This window comes from Eurosta solidaginis, unplaced genomic scaffold (assembly GCF_040869045.1).
Source record: "Eurosta solidaginis isolate ZX-2024a unplaced genomic scaffold, ASM4086904v1 ctg00001059.1, whole genome shotgun sequence".
Lineage (NCBI taxonomy): Eukaryota > Metazoa > Arthropoda > Insecta > Diptera > Tephritidae > Eurosta > Eurosta solidaginis.
The window spans coordinates 412541-438531 of NW_027136903.1; the positions used below are offsets into that span (position 1 = coordinate 412541).

Sequence of the window (25991 nt, forward strand, 5' to 3'; positions counted from 1 at the left end):
TGGCGAAAGGGTCCCCAAATGATCCCGCATTAGTCGCGGGTTCCGAAATGACCCTGACGGGATCCCCGAAGGATCCCGGAAACTATCCAGAAATGATACCGGAAAGGTTCGCAAGTTATCCCCAAATAGTCCCGAAATTACCCTGACGGTATGCCGGACGGATACCGAAAACCATCTAGAAAAGTGGCCGGAAGATACCCCAAATGATCCCGAAAAAGTCCTGAAATGATCCAGACGGGATCCCGGACGAATCCCGAAAACTATCCATCTATGTACCCCAAATGATCCCGAAATAGTCCCGAAATGACCCCGCCGGGATCACGGGCGGATCCCGAAAAAGTCTTGAAATGACCCCGACGGGATCCCGTACGGATCCCGAAAATCATCCAGAAATGATGAAGGTAGGTACCCAAATGATCCCGAAATAGTCCCGAAATTATCCCGACGGGATCCCGGACGGATCCCGAAAACCAACCAGAAATGATGCCGGTAGGTACCCCAAATGGTCCCGATATGACCCCGTCGGGATCCCGAACGGATCCCTAAAACTATCCAGAAATGCTGCCGGAAAGGTCCCCAAATAACCCCCTAATAGTCCCAAAATGACCCCGACAGGATCCCGGACGGGTCTAGTAAACCATCCAGAAATGATGCCGGAAGAGACCCCAAATGATCCCGCAAAAGTCCCAAAATGACCCCGACAGGATCCCGGACGGATCCCGAAAACCATCCAGAAATGATGCCTGGAGAGACCCCAAATGATCCCGCAAAAGTCCCAAAATGACCCCGATAGGATCCCGGACGGATCCCGTAAACCATCCAGAAATGATGCCGTAAGAGACCCCAAATGATCCCGCAAAAGTCTCAAAATGACCCCGACAGGATCCCGGACGGATCCTGTAAACCATCCAGAAATGATGCCGGAAGAGACCCCAAATGATCTCGCAAAAGTCCCAAAATGACCCCGACAGGATCCCGGACGGATCCCGAAAACCATCCAGAAATGATGCCGGAAGAGACCCCAAATGATCCCGCAAAAGGCCCAAAATGGCCCCGACAGGATCCCGGACGGATCCCGAAAACCATCCAGAAATGATGCCGGAATGGACCCCAAATGGTCCCGAAATGACACCGACGGGATCCCGGACGGATACCGACAACCATCCAGAAATGATGCCGGCAGGTACCCCAAATTATCCCGAAATAGTCCCGAAATGACCCTGACGGGATCGCGGACGGATTCCGAAAACCATCCAAAAATGATGCCGATAGGGTCCCCAAATGATCCTGTATTAGTCGAGAAAAAATTCCGAAATGACTCCGACGGGATCCCGGACAGAGCCCGAAAACCATCTAGAATTGATAGCGGAAGGTACCCCAAATGATGCCGAAATAGTCCCGAAGTGATCTCGCAAAAGTCCCAAAATGACTCCGACAGGATCCCGGACGGATCCCGAAAACCATCCAGAAATGATGCCGGAAGAGACCCCAAATGATCCCGCAAAAGGCCCAAAATGGCCCCGACAGGATCCCGGACGGATCCCGAAAACCATCCAGAAATGATGCCGGAATGGACCCCAAATGGTCCCGAAATGACACCGACGGGATCCCGGACGGATCCCGTAAACCATCCAGAAATGATGCCGGAGGAGACCCCAAATGATCCCACAAAAGTCCCAAAATGACCCCGACAGGATCCCGGACGGATCCCGTAAACCATCCAGAAATGATGCCGGAAGAGACCCCAAATGATCCCGCAAAAGTCCCAAAATGACGCCGACGGGATCCCGGACGGATCCCGTAAACCATCCAGAAATGATGCCGAAAGGTTCCCCAAATGATCCTGTATTAGTCGAGAAAAAGTTCCGAAATGACCCCGACGGGATCCCGGATGGATCCCGAAAACCATCTAGAAATGATGCCGGAAGGTACCCCAAATGATGCCGTAATAGTCCCGAAATGACATCGACGGGATCCCGGACGGATCCCGAAAACCATCCAGAAATGATGCCGGAAGAGACCCCAAATGATCCCGCAAAAGTCCCAAAATGACCCCGACAGGATCCCGGACGGATCCCGAAAACCATCCAGAAATGATGCCGGAATGGACCCCAAATTGTCACGAAATGACACCGACGGGATCCCGCACGGATACCGAAAACCATCCAGAAATGATGCAGGCAGGTACCCCAAATTATCCCGAAATAGTCCCGAAATGACCCTGACGGGAGCGCGGACGGATCTCGAAAACCATGCAGAAATGATGCCGGAAGATACCCCTAATGATCCCAAAATAGCCCCGAATTGGTCCCGACGGGATCCCGGACGGATCCCTAAAACCATCCAGGAATGATTACGGAAAGGACCCAAACTGACCCCGAAAAAGTCCCGTAATGATCCCGGAAACCATTAAGAATTTATCTCTCGAAGGTACGCAAATGATCCCGAAAGTACCCCGACGGGATCCCGGACGGATCCTGAAAACCATCCAGAAATGATGCCGGAAGGGTCCCCAAATTATCGCGAAATAGTCCCGAAATGATTCCGGAATAGTCCCGAAAATGTCCCAAAATAACCCCGACGGGATCCCGGACGGATTCCGAAAACTATACAGAAATGATCCCGGAAGGGTCCCAAAATGATCCCGAAATAGTCCCGAAAAAGTCCCGAAATTACCCCGGCGTAATCCCGGACCGATCCCGAAAACCATCCAGAAATGATCCCGGAGGGTCTCGATATGACCCTTACGGGATTACAAATAAGGTGAAGCTAATTATAAAACCATGTTAATAAGGCAGCAAGCGCATTGGAGCGAATAAAAAGTTACATAGAAACATACAGGTAAAGCTAATAAAAGCGTGCTAATAAAAACAATTGATGGAGGGCGGATGGCGGGAGTAGAGGAGAGGACCACTGATCGTTCCTCCAAAATTGTCTAGATCTCGTTCTGTATGTACCAGATACCAAAAACTATTGATTTAGGAGAAAATTTATATTGAGTTATAACAATTTATATATTTTACACCAGAGAGGGAGATAAAGGGGGGGGGGGGGCGGGCGGAAGGTATCACTGCTTACTTTGTAAGCCCTCGACTTATTTGACCCCTTGAGTCTGTGATATTGGTGAAGGCCAGTATACGTAAAGTTATAATGTGTAAAAATTATTGAAAAATAATTTCTCGAAGGGGTCGTGGGACCCCCACCCCTCTTTCCATGTTCGAAAAAAATTTCGCTAGTAGACTACTGTCTGTGTCCCAAATTTCATCAAAATCCGTGTAGCCATTCTGGCGTGATTCAGTCGCAAAGACGAAAAAATATAATAATTAAATTATAACTGTTCCTAGGGGGCGGGGACCACGCCCCTTGTCAAAAATATATAGTTAGTAGATCCTTCTAGGCTATTGGCTATATGTGTGCAAAATTTCATCCAAATCGGTCCAGCCGTTCTTGCGTGATTGAGTCACAAAGACAAACGTCTGGACAAACATCCAAACATCCAAACATCCAAACATCCAAACATCTTCACATCCAAACTTTGCTATTTATAATATATACTAGCCTTTACCCGCGGCCCCGTCCGCAAGGAGCAAATGAAATATGTGGGCTATTCACGTTAGCCTGCTTATAAAGTTATCTGTTTAAAATTTTTTTTCTGTCTAATGCATTTTATTTTTGTAATTGAGTAAAAAAAAGAACTTTATGAGCTGATAACCTGATAGGATCCCAAAATGATAACGAAATTATCCAGAAAAAGCCACGAAATGACCCCGACGCTATCGCGGACGGATCCCGAAAATCATCCAGAAACGCCCCGGAAGTGTTTCCAAAAGTTCCCGAAGTAGTCCCAAAAAAACACGAAATGACAACGACACGATTCTAGACTTATCCAGATAACCACACAGAAATGATGCCTGAAGGGTACCAATTTGATCCCGAAATAGTCCCGAAAAAGTTCCGAAATTACCCTGACGGGCTCCCGGACGGATCTCAGAAACCATCCAGAAAATATCCAGGAAGGGTCCCTAAATTATCCCGACTAACTCCAGAAAAAGTTCCGAAATGGCTAAGAGGGGATCCACGATGGATCGCGAAAACCATACAGAAATGTTTCCGGAAGGATTCCAAAATGATCCCGAAATAGTCCGGAATTGACCCAGATGGGATCCCGCACAGAAACAGAAATGATCCCGGAAGGGTGCAAAAACTATCCCGGAAAAGTAACAAAAAATCCCGAAATGGCTCTTACGGCATCCCGGGCGAATCGAGAAATGATCTCGGAAGGGTCCCCAAATGATCCCAAAATGGTCCCGAAATGACCCTGATGGATCCGGCAAACCATCAAGAAATTATGCCGAAAAGGTCCCAAAATTATCCCGAAATAATACAGAAAAAGTCACGAAACGACCCATAGAGGATCCCCAAATGATCCCGTATTAGCCCCGAAAAGGTTCCGAAATAACCCCGACGGGATCCCGGACAAATTCGAAAACCATCCAGAAATGATGCCGGAAGGAATCCCAAATGATTCCGTAAAAGTCCCGCATTGATTCCGACGGGATCCCGAACGGATACCGAAAATCATCCAGTAGTGACGCCGGAAAGGTCCTCAAATGATCACCTAATAGTCCCGAAATGACCCTTAAGGGGTCATGGACGGATCCCATAAACCATCCAGAAATGATCCCGATATATTCCCGAAGAAGTCCCGAAATGACCCTGACGGGATCTCGAACGCACCCCTAAATGACCCTGACGGGATCCCGGACAGATCCCGAAATGATCTTGGGAGGGACCCCAAATGATCCCGAAAAAGTCCCGCAATGATTCCGAGGGGATCCTGATCGGATATCGATAACCATCCAGAAGTGATGCCGGAAAGGTCCTCAAATGATCACCTAATACCAAAATGACCCTGACGGCATCCCGGACTGATCCCAAAATCCATCCAGAAATGATCTTGGGAAGGTCCCAAAATTATCCCGAAATAGTCTCGGAAAAGTTCAGAAATTACCCTGACGGGTTCCCGGACGAATCCTGAAAGCCATCTCTAAATGATCCCGAAAAAGTCCCGAAATCACCCTGACTGGACCCCGAAAGGATCCCGAAAACTATCCAGAAATGATGCCGGAAATGTCCTCAAATGATCACCTAATAGTTCCGAAAAGACCCTAACGGGATCCCGAACGGATCCCGACAACTATCTAGAAATGATGCCGAAAGGGCCCGCAAATGATCCCGTATTAGTCGAGAAAAAGTCCCGAAATGAACCCGACGGGATGCCGGACGAATCCCAAAAACCAGCCAGATATGATGCCGGAAGGGACACCAAATGATCCCGAAAAAGTCCCGCAATAATTCCGACGGGATCCTGAGCGGATACCGAAAACCATCCAGAAGTGATGCCGAAAAGGTCCTCAAATGATCACCTAATAGTCCCAAAATGACCCTGACGGCATCCCGGACAGATCCCGAAATCCATCCAGAAATGATCTTGGGAGGGTCCCAAAATTATCCCGAAAAAGTCTGGGAAAAGTCCAGAAATTACCCTGACGGATACCGGACGAATCCTGAAAACCAATCTTAAATGATGCCGAGAAAGTCCCGAAATGACCCTGATGGGACCCGGAAAGGATCCCGAAAACTAACCAGAAATGATACCGGAAAGGTCGTCTAATGATCTCCCAATAGTTCCGAAAAGACCCTGACGGGATCCCGAACGGATCCCGACAACTATCCAGAAATGATACCGAAAGGGCCCGCAAATTATCCCGTATTAGTCGAGAAAAAGTCCCGAAATGACCCCGACGGGATGCCGGACGAATCCCAAAAACCATCCAGAAATGATTTTGGAAGGGACCCCAATGATCCCGAAAAAGTCCCGCAATTATTCCGACGGGAATCTGAACGGATACCGAAAACCATCCAGAAGTGATGCCGGAACGGTCCTCAAATGCTCACTTAATAGTCCCAAAATGACCCTGAGGGCATCCCGGACAAATCCCGAAATCCATCTAGAAATGATCTTGGGAAGGTCCCAAAATGATCCCGAAATAGTCTCGGAAAAGTCCAGAAATTACCGTGACGGGTTCCCGGACGAATCCTGAAAGCCATCCTTAAATGATCCCGAAAAAGCCCCGAAATGACCCTGACGGGATCCCGAAAGGATTCCAAAAACTATCCAGAAATGATGCCGGAAAGGTCCTCAAATGATCCCCTAATAGTTCCGAAATGACCGTGACGGGATCCCGAACGGATCCCGACAACTATCCAGAAATTATTCCGAAAGGGTCCGCAAATGATCCCGTATTAGTCGAGAAAAAGTCCCGAAATGACCCCGACGGGATCCCGGACGAATCCCAAAAACCATCCAGAAATGATGCCGGTAGGTATCCCAAATGAACCCGAAATAATCCCGAAATGACCTCGTCGGCATCCCGGACGGATACCGAAAATTATCCAGAAATGATGCCGGAAAGGTCCACAAATGATCCCCTAATAGTCCCGAAATTACCTTGATGGGATCCCGGACGGATCCCGAAAACCATCCAGAAATGATGCCGGAAGAGCCCCCAAATGACCCCGACGATATGCCGGACGGATCCCGAAAACCATCCAGAATTGATGCCGGAAGAGCCCCCAAATGATCCCGAAAAAGTCCCCAAATGACCCTGACGAGATCCCGCACGGATCCCGAAAACCATCCAGAAATGATGCCGGAAGAGTCCCAAATGATCCCGAAAAAGTCCCCAAATGACCCCGACATACTCCAGAAAAGGTTCCGAAATGGCTCCGAGGGAATCAACGACGGATCGCGAAAACCATACAGAAATGATTCCGGAAGGATCCCAAAATTATCCCGAAATAGTCCGGAAATGACCCAGATGGGATCCCGCACAGATCCAGAAATGATCCCGGAAAAGTAACAAAAAATCCCGAAATGGCTCCTACGGCATCCCGGACGGATCCAGAAATGATCTCGGAAGGGTCCCCAAATGATCCCAAAATGGTCCCGAAATGACCCTGATGGATCCGGCAAACCATCAAGAAATTATGCCGGAAGGGTCCCCAAATGATCCCGAAATAAAACAGAAAAAGTCACGAAACGACCCCTAGAGGATCCCCAAATGATCCCGTATTAGCCCCAAAAAAGTCCCAAAATGACCCTGACGGGATCCCGAAAGGATTCCGAAAACAATACAGAAATGATGCCGGAAAGGTCCTCAAATGATCCCCCAATAGTCCCGAAATGACCGTGACGGGATCCCGACAACTATCCAGAAATGATGCCGAAAGGGTCCGCAAATGATCCCGTATTAGTCGAAGAAAAGTCCCGAAAGGACCACGACGGGATCCCGGACGAATCCCAAAAACCATCCAGAAATGATGCCGGTAGGTATCCCAAATGGTCCCGAAATAGTCCCGATATGACCTCGTCGGCATCCCGGACGGATCCCGAAAATTATCCAGAAATGATGCCGGAAAGGTTCCCAAATGATCCCGAAATAGTCCCGAAAAAGTCCCGAAATTACCCCGGCGTAATCCCGGACCGATCCCGAAAACCATCCAGAAATGATCCCGGAGGGTCTCGATATGACCCTTACGGGATTACAAATAAGGTGAAGCTAATTATAAAACCATGTTAATAAGGCAGCAAGCGCATTGGAGTGAATAAAAAGTTACATAGAAACATACAGGTAAAGCTAATAAAAGCGTGCTAATAAAAACAATTGATGGAGGGCGGATGGCGGGAGTAGAGGAGAGGACCACTGATCGTTCCTCCAAAATTGTCTAGATCTCGTTCTGTATGTACCAGATACCAAAAACTATTGATTTAGGAGAAAATTTATATTGAGTTATAACAATTTATAGATTTTACACCAGAGGGGTTGATAAAGGGGGGGGGGGGGCGGGCGGAAGGTATCACTGCTTACTTTGTAAGCCCTCGACTTATTTGACCCCTTGAGTCTGTGATATTGGTGAAGGCCAGTATACGTAAAGTTATAATGTGTAAAAATTATTGAAAAATAATTTCTCGAAGGGGTCGTGGGACCCCCACCCCTCTTTCCATGTTCGAAAAAAATTTCGCTAGTAGACTACTGTCTGTGTCCCAAATTTCATCAAAATCCGTGTAGCCATTCTGGCGTGATTCAGTCGCAAAGACGAAAAAATATAATAATTAAATTATAACTGTTCCTAGGGGGCGGGGACCACGCCCCTTTTCAAAAATATATAGTTAGTAGATCCTTCTAGACTATTGGCTATATGTGTGCAAAATTTCATCCAAATCGGTCCAGCCGTTCTTGCGTGATTGAGTCACAAAGACAAACGTCTGGACAAACATCCAAACATCCAAACATCCAAACATCTTCACATCCAAACTTTGCCATTTATAATATACTAGCCTTTACCCGCGGCCCCGTCCGCAAGGAGAAAATGAAATATGTGAGCTATTCACGTTAGCCTGCTTATAAAGTTATCTGTTTAAAATTTTTTTTCTGTCTAATGCATTTTATTTTTGTAATTGAGTAAAAAAAAGAACTTTATGAGCTGATAACCTGATAGGATCCCAAAATGATAACGAAATTATCCAGAAAAAGCCACGAAATGACCCCGACGCTGTCGCGGACGGATCCCGAAAACCATCCAGAAACGCCCCGGAAGTGTTTCCAAAAGTTCCCGAAGTAGTCCCTAAAAAACCCGAAATGACAACGACACGATTCTAGACTTATCCAGATAACCACACAGAAATGATGCCTGAAGGGTACCAAATTGATCCCGAAATAGTCCCGAAAAAGTTCCGAAATTACCCTGACGGGCTCCCGGACGGATCTCAGAAACCATCCAGAAAATATCCAGGAAGGGTCCCTAAATTATCCCGACTAACTCCAGAAAAAGTTCCGAAATGGCTCCGAGGGGATCCACGATGGATCGCGAAAACCATACAGAAATGATTCCGGAAGGATTCCAAAATGATCCCGAAATAGTCCGGATTTGACCCAGATGGGATCCCGCACAGATCAAGAAATGATCCCGGAAGGGTGCAAAAACTATCCCGGAAAAGTAACAAAAAATCCCGAAATGGCTACTACGGCATCCCGGACGGATCCAGAAATGATCTCGGAAGGGTCCCCAAATGATCCCAAAATGGTCCCGAAATGACCCTGATGGATCCGGCAAACCATCCAGAAATTATGCCGAAAGGGTCCCAAAATGATCCCGAAATAATACAGAAAAAGTCACGAAACGACCCCTAGAGGATACCCAAATGATCCCGTATTAGCCCCGAAAAGGTCCCGAAATAACCCCGACGGGATCCCGGACAAATCCCGAAAACCATCCAGAAATGATGCCGGAAGGAATCCCAAATGATTCCGTAAAAGTCCCGCATTGATTCCGACGGGATCCCGAACGGATACCGAAAATCATCCAGAAGTGACGCCGGAAAGGTCCTCAAATGATCACCTAATAGTCCCGAAATGACCCTTAATGGGTCATGGACGGATCCCATAAACCATCCAGAAATGATCCCGATATATTCCCGAAGAAGTCCCGAAATGACCCTGACGGGATCTCGAACGCACCCCTAAATGACCCTGACGGGATCCCGGACAGATCCCGAAATCCATCCAGAAATGATCTTGGGAGGGACCCCAAATGATCCCGAAAAAGTCCCGCAATGATTCCGAGGGGATCCTGATCGGATACCGATAACCATCCAGAAGTGATGCCGGAAAGGTCCTCAAATGATCACCTAATACCAAAATGACCCTGACGGCATCCCGGACTGATCCCAAAATCCATCCAGAAATGATCTTGGGAAGGTCCCAAAATTATCCCGAAATAGTCTCGGAAAAGTTCAGAAATTACCCTGACGGGTTCCCGGACGAATCCTGAAAGCCATCTCTAAATGATCCCGAAAAAGTCCCGAAATGACCCTGACTGGACCCCGAAAGGATCCCGAAAACTATCCAGAAATGATGCCGGAAATGTCCTCAAATGATCACCTAATCGTTCCGAAAAGACCCTGACGGGATCCCGAACGGATCCCGACAACTATATAGAAATGATGCCGAAAGGGCCCGCAAATGATCCCGTATTAGTCGAGAAAAAGTCGTGATGCCGAAAAGGTCCTCAAATGATCACCTAATAGTCCCAAAATGACCCTGACGGCATCCCGGACAGATCCCGAAATCCATCCAGAAATGATCTTGGGAGGGTCCCAAAATTATCCCGAAATAGTCTGGGAAAAGTCCAGAAATTACCCTGACGGATACCGGACGAATCCTGAAAACCAATCTTAAATGATGCCGAAAAAGTCCCGAAATGACCCTGATGGGACCCGGAAAGGATCCCGAAAACTAACCAGAAATGATGCCGGAAAGGTCCTCAAATGATCCCCCAATAGTTCCGAAAAGACCCTGACGGGATCCCGAACGGATCCCGACAACTATCCACAAATGATACCGAAAGGGCCCGCAAATGATCCCGTATTAGTCGAGAAAAAGTCCCGAAATGACCCCGACGGGATGCCGGACGAATCCCAAAAACCATCCAGAAATGATTTTGGAAGGGACCCCAATGATCCCGAAAAAGTCCCGCAATTATTCCGACGGGAATCTGAACGGATACCGAAAACCATCCAGAAGTGATGCCGGAACGGTCCTCAAATGCTCACCTAATAATCCCAAAATGACCCTGAGGGCATCCCGGACAAATCCCGAAATCCATCCAGAAATGATCTTGGGAAGGTCCCAAAATGATCCCGAAATAGTCTCGGAAAAGTCCAGAAATTACCCTGACGGGTTCCCGGACGAATCCTGAAAGCCATCCTTAAATGATCCCGAAAAAGCCCCGAAATGACCCTGACGGGATCCCGAAAGGATTCCAAAAACTATCCAGAAATGATGCCGGAAAGGTCCTCAAATGATCCCCTAATAGTTCCGAAATGACCGTGACGGGATCCCGAACGGATCCCGACAACTATCCAGAAATTATGCCGAAAGGGTCCGCAAATGATCCCGTATTAGTCGAGAAAAAGTCCCGAAATGACCCCGACGGGATCCTGGACGAATCCCAAAAACCATCCAGAAATGATGCCGGTAGGTATCCCAAATGATCCCGAAATAATCCCGAAATGACCTCGTCGGCATCCCGAACGGATACCGAAAATTATCCAGAAATGATGCCGGAAAGGTCCACAAATGATCCCCTAATAGTCCCGAAATTACCCTGATGGGATCCCGGACGGATCCCGAAAACCATCCAGAAATGATGCCGGAAGAGCCCCCAAATGATCCCGAAAAAGTCCCCAAATGGCCCCGACGATATCCCGGACGGATCCCGAAAACCATCCAGAAATGATGCCGGAAAAGCCCCCAAATTATCCCGAAAAAGTCCCCAAATGACCCCGACGAGATCCCGCACGGATCCCGAAAACCATCCAGAAATGATGCCGGAAGAGCCCCAAATGATCCCGAAAAAGTCCCCAAATGACCCCGACATACTCCAGAAAAGGTTCCGAAATGGCTCCGAGGGAATCAACGACGGATCGCGAAAACCATACAGAAATGATTCCGGAAGGATCCCAAAATGATCCCGAAATAGTCCGGAAATGACCCAGATGGGATCCCGCACAGATCCAGGAATGATCCCGGAAGGGTCCAAAAACTATCCCGGAAAAGTAACAAAAAATCCCGAAATGGCTCCTACGGCATCCCGGACGGATCCAGAAATGATCTCGGAAGGGTCCCCAAATGATCCCAAAATGGTCCCGAAATGGCCCTGATGGATCCGGCAAACCATCAAGAAATTATGCCGGAAGGGTCCCCAAATGATCCCGAAATAAAACAGAAAAAGTCACGAAACGACCCCTAGAGGATCCCCAAATGATCCCGTATTAGCCCCAAAAAAGTCCCAAAATGACACTGACGGGATCCCGAAAGGATTCCGAAAACAATACAGAAATGATGCCGGAAAGGTCCTCAAATGATCCCCTGATAGTCCCGAAATGACCGTGACGGGATCCCGACAACTATCCAGAAATGATGCCGAAAGGGTTCCCAAATGATCCCGTATTAGTCGCGAAAAAGTACCGAAATGACCCCAACGGGATCCCGGACGGATCCCGAAAACCATCCAGAAATGATGCCGAAAGGGTTCCCAAATGATCCCGTATTAGTCGCGAAAAAGTCCCGAAATGACATCGACGGGATCCCGGACGGATCCCGAAAACCATCCAGAAATGATGCCGGATGAGCCCCAAAATGATCCGGAAAAAGTCCCCAAATGACCCCGACGAGATCCCGGACGGATCCCGAAAACCATCCAGAAATGATGCCGGAAGAGCCTCCAAATGATCCCGAAAAAGTCCCCAAATGACCCCGACGATATCCCGGACGGATCCCGAAAACCATCCAGAAATGATGCCGGAAGAGCCCACAAATGATCCCGAAAAAGTCCCCATATGACCCCGACGAGATCCCGCACGGATCCCGAAAACCATCCAGAAATGATGCCGGAAGGGTCCCCAAATGATCGCGAAATAGTCCCGAAATGATTCCGGAATAGTCCCGAAAATGTTCCAAAATAACCCCGACGGGATCCCGGACGGATCCCGTAAACTATACAGAAATGATCCCGGAAGGGTCCCAAATGATCCCGAAATAGTCCCGAAAAAGTCCCGAAATTACCCCGGCGTAATCCCGGACCGATCCCGAAAACCATCCAGAAATGATCCCGGAAGGGTCTCGATATGACCCTTACGGGATCACAAATAAGGTGAAGCTAATTATAAAACCATGTTAATAAGGCAGCAGGCGCATTGGAGCGAATAAAAAGTTTGATAGAAACATACAGGTAAAGCTAATAGAAGCGTGCTAATAAAAACAATTGATGGAGGGCGGATGGCGGGAGTAGAGGAGAGGACCACTGATCGTTCCTCCAAAATTGTCTAGATCTCGTTCTGTATGTACCAGATACCAAAAACTATTGATTTAGGAGAAAATTTAGATTGAGTTATAACAATTTATGGATTTTACACCAGAGGGGGAGATAAAGGGGGGCGGGCGGAGGGTGTCACTGCTTACTTTGTAAGCCCTCGACTTATTTGACCCCTTGAGTCTGTGATATTGGTGAAGGCCAGTATACGTAAAGTTATAATGTGTAAAAATTATGAAAAACAATTTCTCGAAGGGTCGTGGGACCGCCACCCCTCTTTCCATGTTCGAAAAAAATTTCGCTAGTAGACTACTGTCTGTGTCCCAAATTTCATCAAAATCCGTGTAGCCATTCTGGCGTGATTCAGTCGCAAAGACGAAAAAATATAATAATTAAATTATAACTGTTCCTAGGGGGCGGGGACCACGCCCCTTTTGAAAAATATATAGCTAGTAGATCCTTCTAGACTATTGGCTATATGTGTGCAAAATTTCATCCAAATCGGTCCAGCCGTTCTTGCGTTATTGAGTCACAAAGACAAACGTCTGGACAAACATCCAAACATCCAAACATCCAAACATCCAAACATCTAAACATCCAAACATCCAAACATCTTAACATCCAAACTTTCCCATTTATAATATATATTAGATAAATTAGATTAGATATTAGATTAGATTAGATTAGATATTAGATTAGATAGATTATAATTAGATTTTTCCAGAGCAATTAAATTCTGCAGCTAGTATAATTTTCACCAGCAACGAGTTAAAGAAATCGCACGATAGAGGGTCACCCTGTCTGAAACCTCGTTTAGTTTCGAACGACTCGAAGAGGGTTTTCCCAATTCTGACTGAGCTGATGGTGTTGCTCAACGTCAGTTTTGCGGGCAAACCAAAAAAATATTTTTCCCGGGCGCAAGAAAACCTCACTACGTCACTGATCGTCCGAGGTCTTGTTGTTTTTTAATCTGGTTATTGATATTCTGATTTCGTCATAGTCGGGTGGAGGAACATAAGTTCATCGATTGCGGGCTCAAAGTTGGGCGATAGGTACATCGCTGTCTCCATTTGGAAGGTCAGAGAAGTGTTCCCTGCACAATCTAAGTGCTCTCTGAACATCCGTTTTCATTCTGACAGTATTTTACCCCGGACTAAGAATTTTTTGTCTGTCGTCGAATTTGTTTGCTAAAATTTGCAGGCGTCATTCTGGTGACTAACAGCTCATGCTCCTCACACTCATGCCTTTCTGCCTATGCTTTTTTCCTCCTGCAAAGGCGTCTCACTTCCTCTTTAAACTCGCAGTAGCGTTCACATACTCTTCTTGTTGTTTACTTTGAAAATATACACAGCAGCTTAACACATTTTTTTCACAATTACTAGGGAGACCCCAATTGTTAGCGTCGGATCACTTAAATTCCCTTCGAATTGTGGAGCACAATTTCGAATTACATATTGGCCAAGAGGTATGTTACTATAATCATATCTTTCTAAGAAATGTAAACTATAAATTTTATTTATATTTTGCAGCTAATCCCGGAACTGGAGCGATTGATTGGATTAATCTTAGGTACAAAGTTCTAACTAGTGATTCAGCGTTACTTATCATCTATGCCTGCCAGAATTTTGAATCGTCTTCAGAGCACGCTGGTTAGTAAGTTTTGATTTGACTAAGCATTTCGATTTTTGTGTGTGTCCGAACGCCGCCAGACCAGGTCCCTATTAAGCATGTTCGTCACCGAAAGCGAATGGTCTGCAAGATCATTTGAGCGATATAAATATAAATAGAAGCGGTTTTCTTATTGGTGGAAAATCAGTTGTACAATTCTTATTTTATACTTATATTTAAAAATTCATGAGCTTAACACCGGCTTATAATAATTGAATTTCAATTATTATGTTTTTTTCTAAGAGAAACTGAAAAGAAAGAAACATTTACTGGCATATTGCGATGGACCATTTCGAAAACCGCCAACGTAATCATCATCAGGCAATTTTGTAATGTTATCAAAGGTTTCACCGAGATTCGAACCGTAAATCACATGGTGAAACTGCAGTAGCCTTTCTCTTAGAAAAAAACATAATAATTGAAATTCAATTATTATAAGCCGGTGTTAAGCTCATGAATTCTTAAATATAAATATAAACTGAACACACCATTAAACAAACATACATAAATTCTTATTTTACTAAAAATTATTTCCGCCAACTTATTCTCATTCCCTATGCCATAAAGGCAGTAAAGAAGATATAGGAGCACACACTAATACGACTCTCTCACATACAGGATATGTATTTTAAAATGTATTGCAATGTATAGTTGATCTGACCGATCCGTGAGGACGTCAAATAGGATGAATGAGCCCGCCGTTTTTTACTAATTATTTTTATTTTTATAAGTTTTTTTCTAAATTTACATATTTCTTTCTTCTTTTAAATAAATTTTTTTTACCAATATTCTTTACTAATTTTAATGAAATCATTAATGAAATCATTAAAATTAATAATAATTTCTTTCTACTTTGTTACATTTTCACAAATTTTATGAATTTTTTGTTCTTGTTACTAAATACTTGTTTATATTTTTTATACTTATTTCAAAAAATTACTTAGTTTTTATACTCAGCTTGTACGCAGAGTATTATAACTTTGATTGGATAACGGCTGGTTGTACAGGTATAAAGGAACCGAGATAGATATAGACTTCCGTATACTCGTATCAAAATCATCAGTGTCGAAAAAAATGTGATTGAGCCATGTCCGTCCGTCCGTCCGTCGATGCGTTAACACGATAACTTGAGTAAATATTGAGATATCTTCACCAAATTTGGTACACGAGCATACCTGGACCCAGAATAGATTGGTATTGAAAATGTGCGACATCGGATGATAACCATGCCCACTTTTTATATATATAACATTTTGGAAAACACAAAAATCCTGATTATTTCGTAAATAATACACCTAGAATGTTGGAACTTGACGTGTGAAAATTTTAAAAACTTTTTTAAAATGGGCGTGGTACCGCCCACTTGTGATAAAATCAATTTTACAAATATTATTAATCATAAATCAAAAATCGTGAAACCTATCGTAACAAAACTCGGCAGAGAGTTTGCCTTTACTATAAGGAATGCTTTGAAGAATAATTAACGAAATCGGTAAAGGACCACGCCCACTTTTATATAAAAGATTTTTAAAAGGGTCGTGAACGAATAAAATAAGCAATATCGTTGCAAAAAATAGTTTTATATGAATAGCATTTCATTTCCCAAATTTCGGGACCATAATTCGAAGAAGAATTAGTTCAGAATAGAACCATATGTACATATATATTATTGTGCAACCCTGTAACAATATTAAGAACACAAAACAAACAACAACAGCATTTCAAGTGTACAACTGGGCATGTAATGTTTGCTTTCACCCGGACTTAGACTTCCTTACTTGTGTTTACTAATTATTTCCAAAAAAAATTCTTTGTTTATTTATTTTACTACTTCTAAATAAAAAAGTTATTTTTCGAATTTTTTTTATCAAATATCTGTACTCGTTTTAATTAAATCAAGTTTTTATCAAAACATTTTCTATTTTTCTTTTTATTAACAAGTATTATAAGTTCTTAAATTTTTTTACTCCTTTATGGCTACTTATTTTTATCAAATACATTTTTAATAATTTATCAAAGTACTTGTGCTTTTCATCATATTGTGGTGAACTAAATAAAGTAAACAGAAATCAGCTGTTTAGTGCAAGAATCGTGAAATGGAAAAAACGTAAGAAAAAAACATAAGTAAATATTGTTCATTATTTTTTTTAACAAATATTTTAAAATCATAGTTTTTTCAAGGAAATCAAAAGTGGAACGTGCTACGCATGAACAATTGGAGCGATATATCTCATTTTGTGCTGCTAACCCCGAAATGGGAATAGGAAAAAATAATCCGCTGGATTTTTGGTGGTCATTTCGGCATGACTTTGGGGACTCCCTCGGGTCATTTGGGGGTTATTTCTGTATCATTTTGGGGACTCCCTCGGGGTCATTTAGGGGTCGTTCCGGGATGTTTATGGGGACTCCCTCGGTATCTTTCCGGGGAGGTTTTGGCCACTCCGTCGGGTTCATTTGCAGGTCGTTCCGGGATCTTTTTGGGGACTCTCTCGGGGTCATTTGGGGCACATTCTGGGATGGTTTTGGGGACTTCTTCGATGGTAATTTGGGGTACCTTCTGGTTATGAAGACTCCCTTGGGGTGATTTGGGAGACATTCCGGGATGGTTTTGGGGACTCCCTCGGGGTCTTTTAGGGGTCGTTCCGGGATTTTTTGGGGACTTCCTCGGGGTCATTTGGGGGATATTCTGAGATGATTTTGGGGATTCCATCGGGGTCCCTTGGGGTAATTTGGAGGACCTTCCGGAATGGTTATGGGGACTCCCTCGGGTTAATTTGGTGGGCATTGGGGACTCCCCAAAACCATCCCGGAAGAACCCGAATTACCCCGAGAGAGTCTCCGAAAAGATCCCGGAACGACCCCCAAATGACCCAGGGAGGACCCCGAGGGAGTTTCAAAAACCACCCAGAAATTACCCCAAAAATCCAATCAAGGAGGGTCCTCGCACAATAATAGCAAAAGTAATAAATCTTCTTCCATTTTCTCTCGATCGCACAATAACAGAATTCTAGTTTAAATTTATCCCTATAAATTAAATTAACAAGAGCGTTTGACTTATTGACAATTTGTCAGCGAAAAAACTTTTTATTTTTTACATAAAGTAGCAATTATCTACTTGATAAATTGTCAAACTTGACAAATAACAAATAAGCAAGATGGTGAATTTGTCCAAGTGCACAGAATAGCGCTTTTAATTTATTATGTGGAAGCCTTCGGCAGCATAGCAGAGAAGAGAAAAGTAGCGCCAATACTATTACAATAAGTTTCAATTGGCAATTTTTCCGAGAAAGGAACAGAACAAAAATTCTCAAAAGTTGTAGAAAGATTTGGATCCCAATTTGATTCTCTGCATTGTTCATTCATCATGTTTGTGATGGGTTTGGGAATTCTAATTAAAAATCCCAAATTAACGTTAGCCTTGTTCTCAAATCTGACACGTTAGCTCTAAAAAGAAACTCAAACAACAATTGGTAGGCAAGTTTTTAATATGAGATTTTCACCAACTCTCAAATTAACATTAAGCAAAAGACAGCTGTATTGTTGGGCTTCGTGTATTATGTATTTGCAATATGTTTTAGCTATTTTTTCTACAAAATATTGGAATGCAGAAAAAACAATGACACTGAACATCGTAATAATTTCGTTAACAAACCAAATTAAAAAAGGGATGTGGGTAAATCATTCCCACACTTATCTTCAAAATAGTCTTTGAACCAAAAGTCTACATAATGGATTAGAGTTCAACAATCCATTTCTACCTTTAATAAAATTTGAAGAATGCTGCACAAATGGACGAACGTAGTCATAATTTTACATGCCATTCAAAAATCACATATAAACATATTTATAACATTATTTTCTCTTCCAAAATTTAGAACTCGTTTGGGTTTATACACGATCTGACAATCAATTGGGTTGGCTTGAAAGCTTGTACATGTTTAATTTAAGGGAGAGAGGGATTGACGTAAATCAACTCTACCGTATCGATCACAGGCAATGCGGAAATTATGGAATCCCACCACGGCCTGCAGGAACTTTGCTTGTTATAGGCATTTAGTTTTCATTTGTAATTGTCAGAAACTTTATTATAAAACTGAAAATTTTTGAAACTGATTACAAAATAGAGAATTATGAAATATTTTACATTTGTAATTTGTTTGTTCGGTAATTCTATTGACACTGTACGATATGGCTAGACACCGCATTGCATAGGGTGGTAATAAGCATAGAGAAATCCCTGGAATATAAAGAGTGTGCTCTAGGAGTCTTTTTTTACATTGCCGGGGCTTTCAATAATGTTGCAAAATTGGCGATTATGGATGGTCTTAATTACATTAAAGTACATCCTGCCTTAATCAGATGGATCGGCTGCATGTTAAATTGCAGAAATATTACATCACAATGGGGATTGTACGAGGCCACGAAATCAGCGGACAGGGGCACGCCGCAGGGAGGGGTGCTATCACCTCTGCTGTGGACGCTGGTCATCAACCAACTGCTCAGACGATTCGATGAGGGGCCCGTAGTACTTACGGCTTACACAGATGACGTTGCAATTGTCATAAGTGGAAAGTGCCTTCCAACGATTAGTTCTTTGATTGACCTGGCGCTTCGGGATATTCATACCTGGGCATGTAATGTCGGGTTGAAAGTCAATGCGTAGAAGACGGATATTTGACCAGGCCTAAGTTGGGAGGGGTGACCTTACAGGGGAAACCTTGCACAAAATATCTAGGAATCATCCTAGACAATAAGCTGTCATGTAAGCTCAACGTGGAGGAGAGGGTCAAGAAGACTTCAACGCCACTCTATGCATGTAAAATAATGCTGGGGTGTACGAGGGGCCTATCGCCCTCTCTTTCTCATTGTGTTTTTGGAGCGATTGTAAGCCCTATTCTATACTATGGAGTTATTGTTTGGTGGAAAGCCACACAAAAAACAACATACCTCAAAAAATTAGAGGGGTATGCAGACTACCAATGCTTAGCATTACGGGAGCCCTGAAAACAACCCCCACAGCTGCACTGTATGCCATTCTGTACATTCCACCTATAGACCTGGTAGAACAGAACAATGCATTAAAGACCGCAACCAGGCTCGGTGCCTCGGGACAGCTAAAGCGCCGACCATATGGCCATAGTAGTATAGCGTCATCAATATCAAGACGAACAGACTACCTGATTCCCTATCTGCGCTTCGAGGGAGATCTTAAGGCCACAATAGAGGTGGACGGTTGGCGCAAGGGTCCGCAAATGGGGGACGAGGCGATACATGTGTACACCGATGGTTCCAAAGTAGAGGAAGGAGTAGGGTCTGCGGTATACTGTGCTGATCCGGAAATAAAAAGATCCTACAGGCTGCCGGATTACTGTAGCGTTTTCCAAGCGGAAATATTAGCCGTAAACAAAGCAGTAGAAACCCTGGAAGAGAATAGCTTAAGCTGCAACCGTGTTAACTTTTATATTGACAGTCAAGCAGCAATTAAGGCAATAATCTCGCATAGCACAGCATCTAAGTGCATGTTAGAGTGTAAGTAGTCTCTAGAGAGAAGGGGGACAGAGAGAAGCATACATCTAAATTGGGTCCCAGGGCATATGGGAATAGATGGGAATGAAAAAGCAGAAGAGCTAGCTAAAAATGTCACATTCCTTGAAGCTTGCTCCGTAGACGTCCCAATTGGACTGGGCGAGATTAAGCAAAAGCCAGAGGTGCACATGATCGACCAAGCGGGAAAGGCGTGGGTTCATGCGCGGGGCTGTAGGTCTTACAACCTTAGACTAAGGAAGTTGCTTCTATCAGGTATTCTGACTGGACACTACCTTCTGGCGTCACATGCCTTTAAATTAGGCTTGGTCAGTGATAGCAGAATTAGGAAGTGCGGGTTGGAGGAGGAAACCATCGAGCTTGTTCTGTGCTCGTGCCCTGCACTTGCCAGGCTAAGACTCCAGCTGTTAGGAGTGACAGAGCTGTCAGATCTAGAAGCAGCAAGTGGCTTAAATCCTAGGAAGCTTCTAGTATTTGCCAAGAGGACGGAGTTATTTTATAACAAAGGTCCTCGTTTTTGATAGGGTTTTTCAGTTTGGTCGTTAAAACAAACTTCTGGTAACACTACGGACTCAATCAGTCTACGTGAGGTCCTCATGGACCGGCCTGTTAAATCTAACCCAACCTTACGATATGGCTGATCTAAGTTTGGCGATTACGACATTATATCGCGATAAACACGAGCTGTGAAAATATAGAATTCAGCTTATTATGAAGATGGAAAAGGTTTGGGAATTCATTGAAAGTCCTGTTCGTGAATCTCGAGATGCCTCATGGAAGCAAAGAGACACGAATGCTTCAATTATTATTGGATTGACGGTTGAAGATACGGAAACCTTTCGGATAAGGTTAGGTTAGGTTGAACTGGCCGGTCCATGAGGAAATAAAAAAAAGATTCAATGAGTCCGTAGTTTTACCAGAAGTTTGTTTTAACGAACAACTGACAAACCCTATCAAAAACCAGGACGTATGTTATAAAATGACTCCCTCCTCTTGGCGTATACTAGAAGCTTCCTAGGACTTAAGCTACTTTCTGCTTCTAGATCTGACTGCTGTATCACTCCTGGAGTCTCAGCCTGGCAAGCGCAGGGCAAGAGCACAGAACGTGCTCGATCGTTTCCTCCTCCAGTCCGTACTTCCTACATCTGCTATCACTGACCAAGCCTAATTTAAAAGCATGTGACGCCAGAGGGCAGTGTCCAGTGAGAATACCCGTCATGAGTCTACAGTCCTCTCTTTTTAATGATAGAAGCAACTTTATTTAAGGTGGTAAGACCTACAAATAATCTTCGACACTTTACAGCCCCGCGCGTGAAACTACGCCTTTCCTCTCGCCCGGTCTAATTGGGAGCTTCAAGGGATGCGCCCTCTTTAGCTTATTCATCCGCTTTTTCATTCCCATCTATTCCCTTATGCCCTGGGACCCAATATAAATGTATGCTTGTCCCTGTCCCAATTCTCTCCAGAGACTGCTTACACTCTAACATGCATTTAGATGCTGTGCTATGCGAGATTATTGTCTTAATTGCTGTTCCACTGTCAATATAAAAGTTAACACATACAGTTGTCTGTTTAAAAATTTGTTCCTAACTAATGCATTTTATTTTTGTGATTGAGTAAAAACAAGAAACTAAATCAGCTGATAATCTGATAGGAAGGGTCTCCAAAATCTCCCGGAATAGCCCCAAAAAAACCGGAAATGACAACGACACGATTATCCAGATAACCACACATAAATGATACCTGAAGGGTACCAAAATGATCCCGAAATAGTCCCGAAAAAGTTCCGAAATGACCCTCACGGGCTCCCGGTCGGATCTCAAACAACATCCAGAAAATATACAGGAAGGGTCCCTAAATTATTCCGACATATGTAGTTCAGAATAAGTTCCGAAATGACCCCGAGGCGATCCACGACAGATCGCGAAAACTATGTAGAAATGATCCTGGAAAGTTCCGAAAATGATCCCGAAATAGTCCAGAAAGGACCCCGATGGGATCCCGCTCGGATCCAGAAATGATCCCGGAAGGGTCCCAAAACTATCCCAAAAAAGTAACAAAAAAATCCTGAAAGGACTCCCAAAAAAGGACTCCCCAGAAAGGGTCCCCAAATGTTCCCATAATGGTCCCAAAATGACCCTGACGGATCCGGCAAACCATCAAGAAATGATGCCGGAAGGGTCTCCAAATGATCCCGAAATAATACAGAAAAAGTGACGGAATGATCCCTAAAGGGTCCCCAAATTATCCCGAAAGTGTCCCGAAATGACCTTGACGGATCCCGAAAACCATCGAGAAATGATCCCGAAATAGTCCCGAATAAGTCCCGAAATGAACAGACGGGATCTCGAACGGATCCCTAAATGACCCTGACTTGATCCCGGACAGATGCGGAAATCCGAATGATCTTGGAAGGGTCCCAAAATAATCTCGGAAAAGTCCAGAAATTACACTGACGGGATCACGGACGAATCGTGAAAACCATCCTTAAATGATCCCGAAATGATCCTGACGGGATTCCGTACGAATACCGAAAACCATCCAGAAATGCTGCCGAAAGACTCCCCACATTATCCCGTATTAGTCCCGAAAAATTCCCGAAATGACCCCGACGGGATTCCTGACGGATCCAGAAAACCATACAGAAATTATGCTGGAAGGGACCCCAAATGACCCCGAAAAAGTCACGAAATGACCCCGACAGGATCCCGGTTGGATCCCGAAATCCATACAGAAATGATGCCGGAAAGGTCCTCTAATGATCCCACAATAGTCCCGAAATGACCCTGACGGGATCCCGGACGGATCCCGAAAACTATCCAAAAATGATGCCGGAAAGGACCCCAAATGATCCCGTATTAGTCGCGAAAAAGTCCCGAAATGACCCCGACGGGATCCCGGACGGATTCCGAAAACCAATATAAATGATGCCGGAAGGGACCCCAAATGATCCCGAAAAATTCCTGAAATGACCCCGATTGGATCCCGGACGAATCCCGAGAACCATCCAGAAATTATGCCGGAAAGGTCCTCAAATGATCCCCTAATAGTCGCGAAATGACCCTGAGAGGATCCCGGACGGATACCGAAAACCATGATGCCGGAAGATCACCAAATGATCCCGAAATAGCCCCGAAATGACCCGACGGTATCCCAGACTGATCCCGAAAACCATCCAGAAATGATGCCGAAAGGGGTCCCAAATGATCCCGTATTACTCGCGAAAAAGTCCTGAAATTACCCCAACGGCATCCCGAAAACCATACAGAAATGATGCCGGAAAATACCCCATAATGCCAAAATGCAGATTAGCAGCTAAAACAAGTCTAAATGCCGCCCCCGTGGTTGGTATGAACGATAATTTGGAGCTTTATGTGGTTGCTAAGAAAAGATGGATTCACCTCTCTTATTTTAAAAATACCGTCAAAGGAGAGTATATTATCTCTTACGTTACAAAGCACACTGGGATTACTCGCGACCATCTATCGTGTTTTCCGCTTGTGAAGAAAGATGCAAATATCAATGAATTAAGGCGCATAAGCTTCAAACTCGGTGTATCTCCATGTCACTATGATGCTATATTTGATGCAAAGCTATGGACTGCTAATGTTAAAATCCGTCCATCTCAGTCTTTTCAAGAGGGAGCGGAGAATGTCAACGGGCTAACTGGCTCAATATCACTTGAATCATTTTCAATATACTATCAAAATGCAAGTGGTATACGAACAAAATCAAATGAATTTAGGATTGCTTCATCATTACGTGAATATGATATTGTTGCCAGCACCGAAACCTGGCTTTGTGCACAAATTTCCAGCTCCGAGTTTTTTGACAACCATTACACCATATTGCTAGTGGCTGCGCTCGAGGTGGAGGAGTGTTATTAGCAGCTAAAACAAGCCTAAATAGCAGTTTGTTAGTTTTGCCCTTTGCTGATATGTTAGTCGAACAAGTCTGCATAGATGTATCAATTTCAAATGACAAACATATTTACATCTTGATATCATATATACCGCCTAACTCTAGTTTTAATGTTTATGAACAACATATTAATAACATAAAATTTGTCAGTAAATCTGTTGCACTAAATGGGCAGATAATAGTAATGGGTGATTTTAACTTACCTGACATTATTTGGTCATTTGACAATGGCTGGCTACTACCTTTTAATATTAAATCCGATATTGAATCTTCTGTCACTAGTTTTTTCTTATCTAACAATTTTCAACAATTAAATTAGTTTGCAAATTCTAATGATAAAATATTGGATTTAGTATTCGCAACAGAAGATCTCAAATTAGCATGTGAATTGAATTTGTCACCTGCATCACGTAACACAATTCATCATAAAGCTTTAACTATTAAATTCGAATTTCTAAGTTTTCAGCGACTTAATGTGACCACCGAACCCTTATTATCTTTTAGAAAAGCCAACTTCCATGCATTGAATACTTCTCTTTATTGCACGAACTGGGATTTCTTAGATTGCATAGAAGATTCAGACTTAATATATACAAATATTTGTGACATTCTTTCTGATGCCGTCACCAAGTTTGTGCCTTTGAAATCCTCTAAGCCCAAAAATAAACCGCCTTGGTTCAACGCGGAATTAAGCCATCTAAAGAACATTAAAAATAAGGCTCTAAAAAAATACAGAATCTCAAAGTCTCCCGTGGACCTTCATAATTTCAACAATTATAAAAGCGAATTTGACAGACTTCATAAATATCTCTTTAATCAATATATAACCAAAACTGAAGACAGCCTGAAACTCAATCCGTCTTCGTTCTGGAATTACGTGAACTCTAGACGTAAATCATGCGGCATACCTGATAGAATGGAATACAAAGGCTGTGTATCCAATACTACGCTAGAGACTTGCGATCTGTTTGCCTCATTTTTTCAAGAAGTTTATGAAAGCTACCAGTCCGAAGACACTCCTTCTACAATTTCAAGACCAACTGATTTTAATTTTATTGACGCATTTATTATCACTGAGGGTGATGTTGCAGATGCAATCTTAGACCTTAAACCAAGCTTCAACTGCACTAATGGTCTTCCCCTAATATTTTTCATTCGGTGCGTGGATTCTCTAGTAAAACCAATCACCAAACTCTTTAAGACATGTTTACGCCAAGGAAGATTCTTAGATTGTTGGAAGTCATGCTGAATTGAACCCATCTTCAAATCTGGAAACAAAAGCCGCATCTCCAACTATCGAGCTATAGTAAAGCAGGGGGTCTTTCCAAAAATTTTCGATCACATACTTAACAAAAAACTTCTGGAACATGTTCAGCATGCCCTAACTAGCTACCAACATGGGTTTTTGCCAGGTAAATCAATAGTCACTAATCTATCTCTTATTTCAAACAACATTATCACTGCAATGGAACAATATTCGTAACTCGATGTCATATATACCGACTTCACAAAAGCTTTTGATAAAGTAGACCATAACATTCTTTTACTGAAGATCAATAAATTTGGTGTTTCCGGCCCTTTATTGAGCTTTTTCAGAAGTTTTCTTTTTGGTAGGAAATTGTCGGTGATAATAAACTCAATACGCTCGAACATTGAAGTCTATGCCACATCGGGTATTCCTCAAGGAACTCACATTGGCCCTCTGTTATTTTTACTCTTCATAAACGACTTACCGTCCTATATCATATCGTCAAAGTGCTTAATGTTCGCAGATGATGTCAAAATATTCCTCAATATTAACAGCCTTCTCGATTGCCAAAAACTTCAGCAAGACTTAAACATCTTCTTAAATTGGTGTACCATCAATAACCTAAGCCTAAACATTAGCAAGTGCTGCGTTGTCTCTTATTGCCGCCGCGCAT

General features: G+C 43.6%; 1 protein-coding gene across 1 annotated transcript in view; it reads left to right on the top strand.

Moving 5' to 3' along the window:
* Nucleotides 1–25991, top strand: part of LOC137235738 (uncharacterized) — a 126302-nt gene that overhangs the window by 57645 nt on the left and 42666 nt on the right. The window contains exons 4-5 of the mRNA XM_067758602.1: nucleotides 14319–14401; nucleotides 14466–14585. Coding sequence (XP_067614703.1) covers nucleotides 14319–14401; nucleotides 14466–14585 — 203 coding nt within the window. The remainder of the gene's footprint in view (nucleotides 1–14318; nucleotides 14402–14465; nucleotides 14586–25991) is intronic.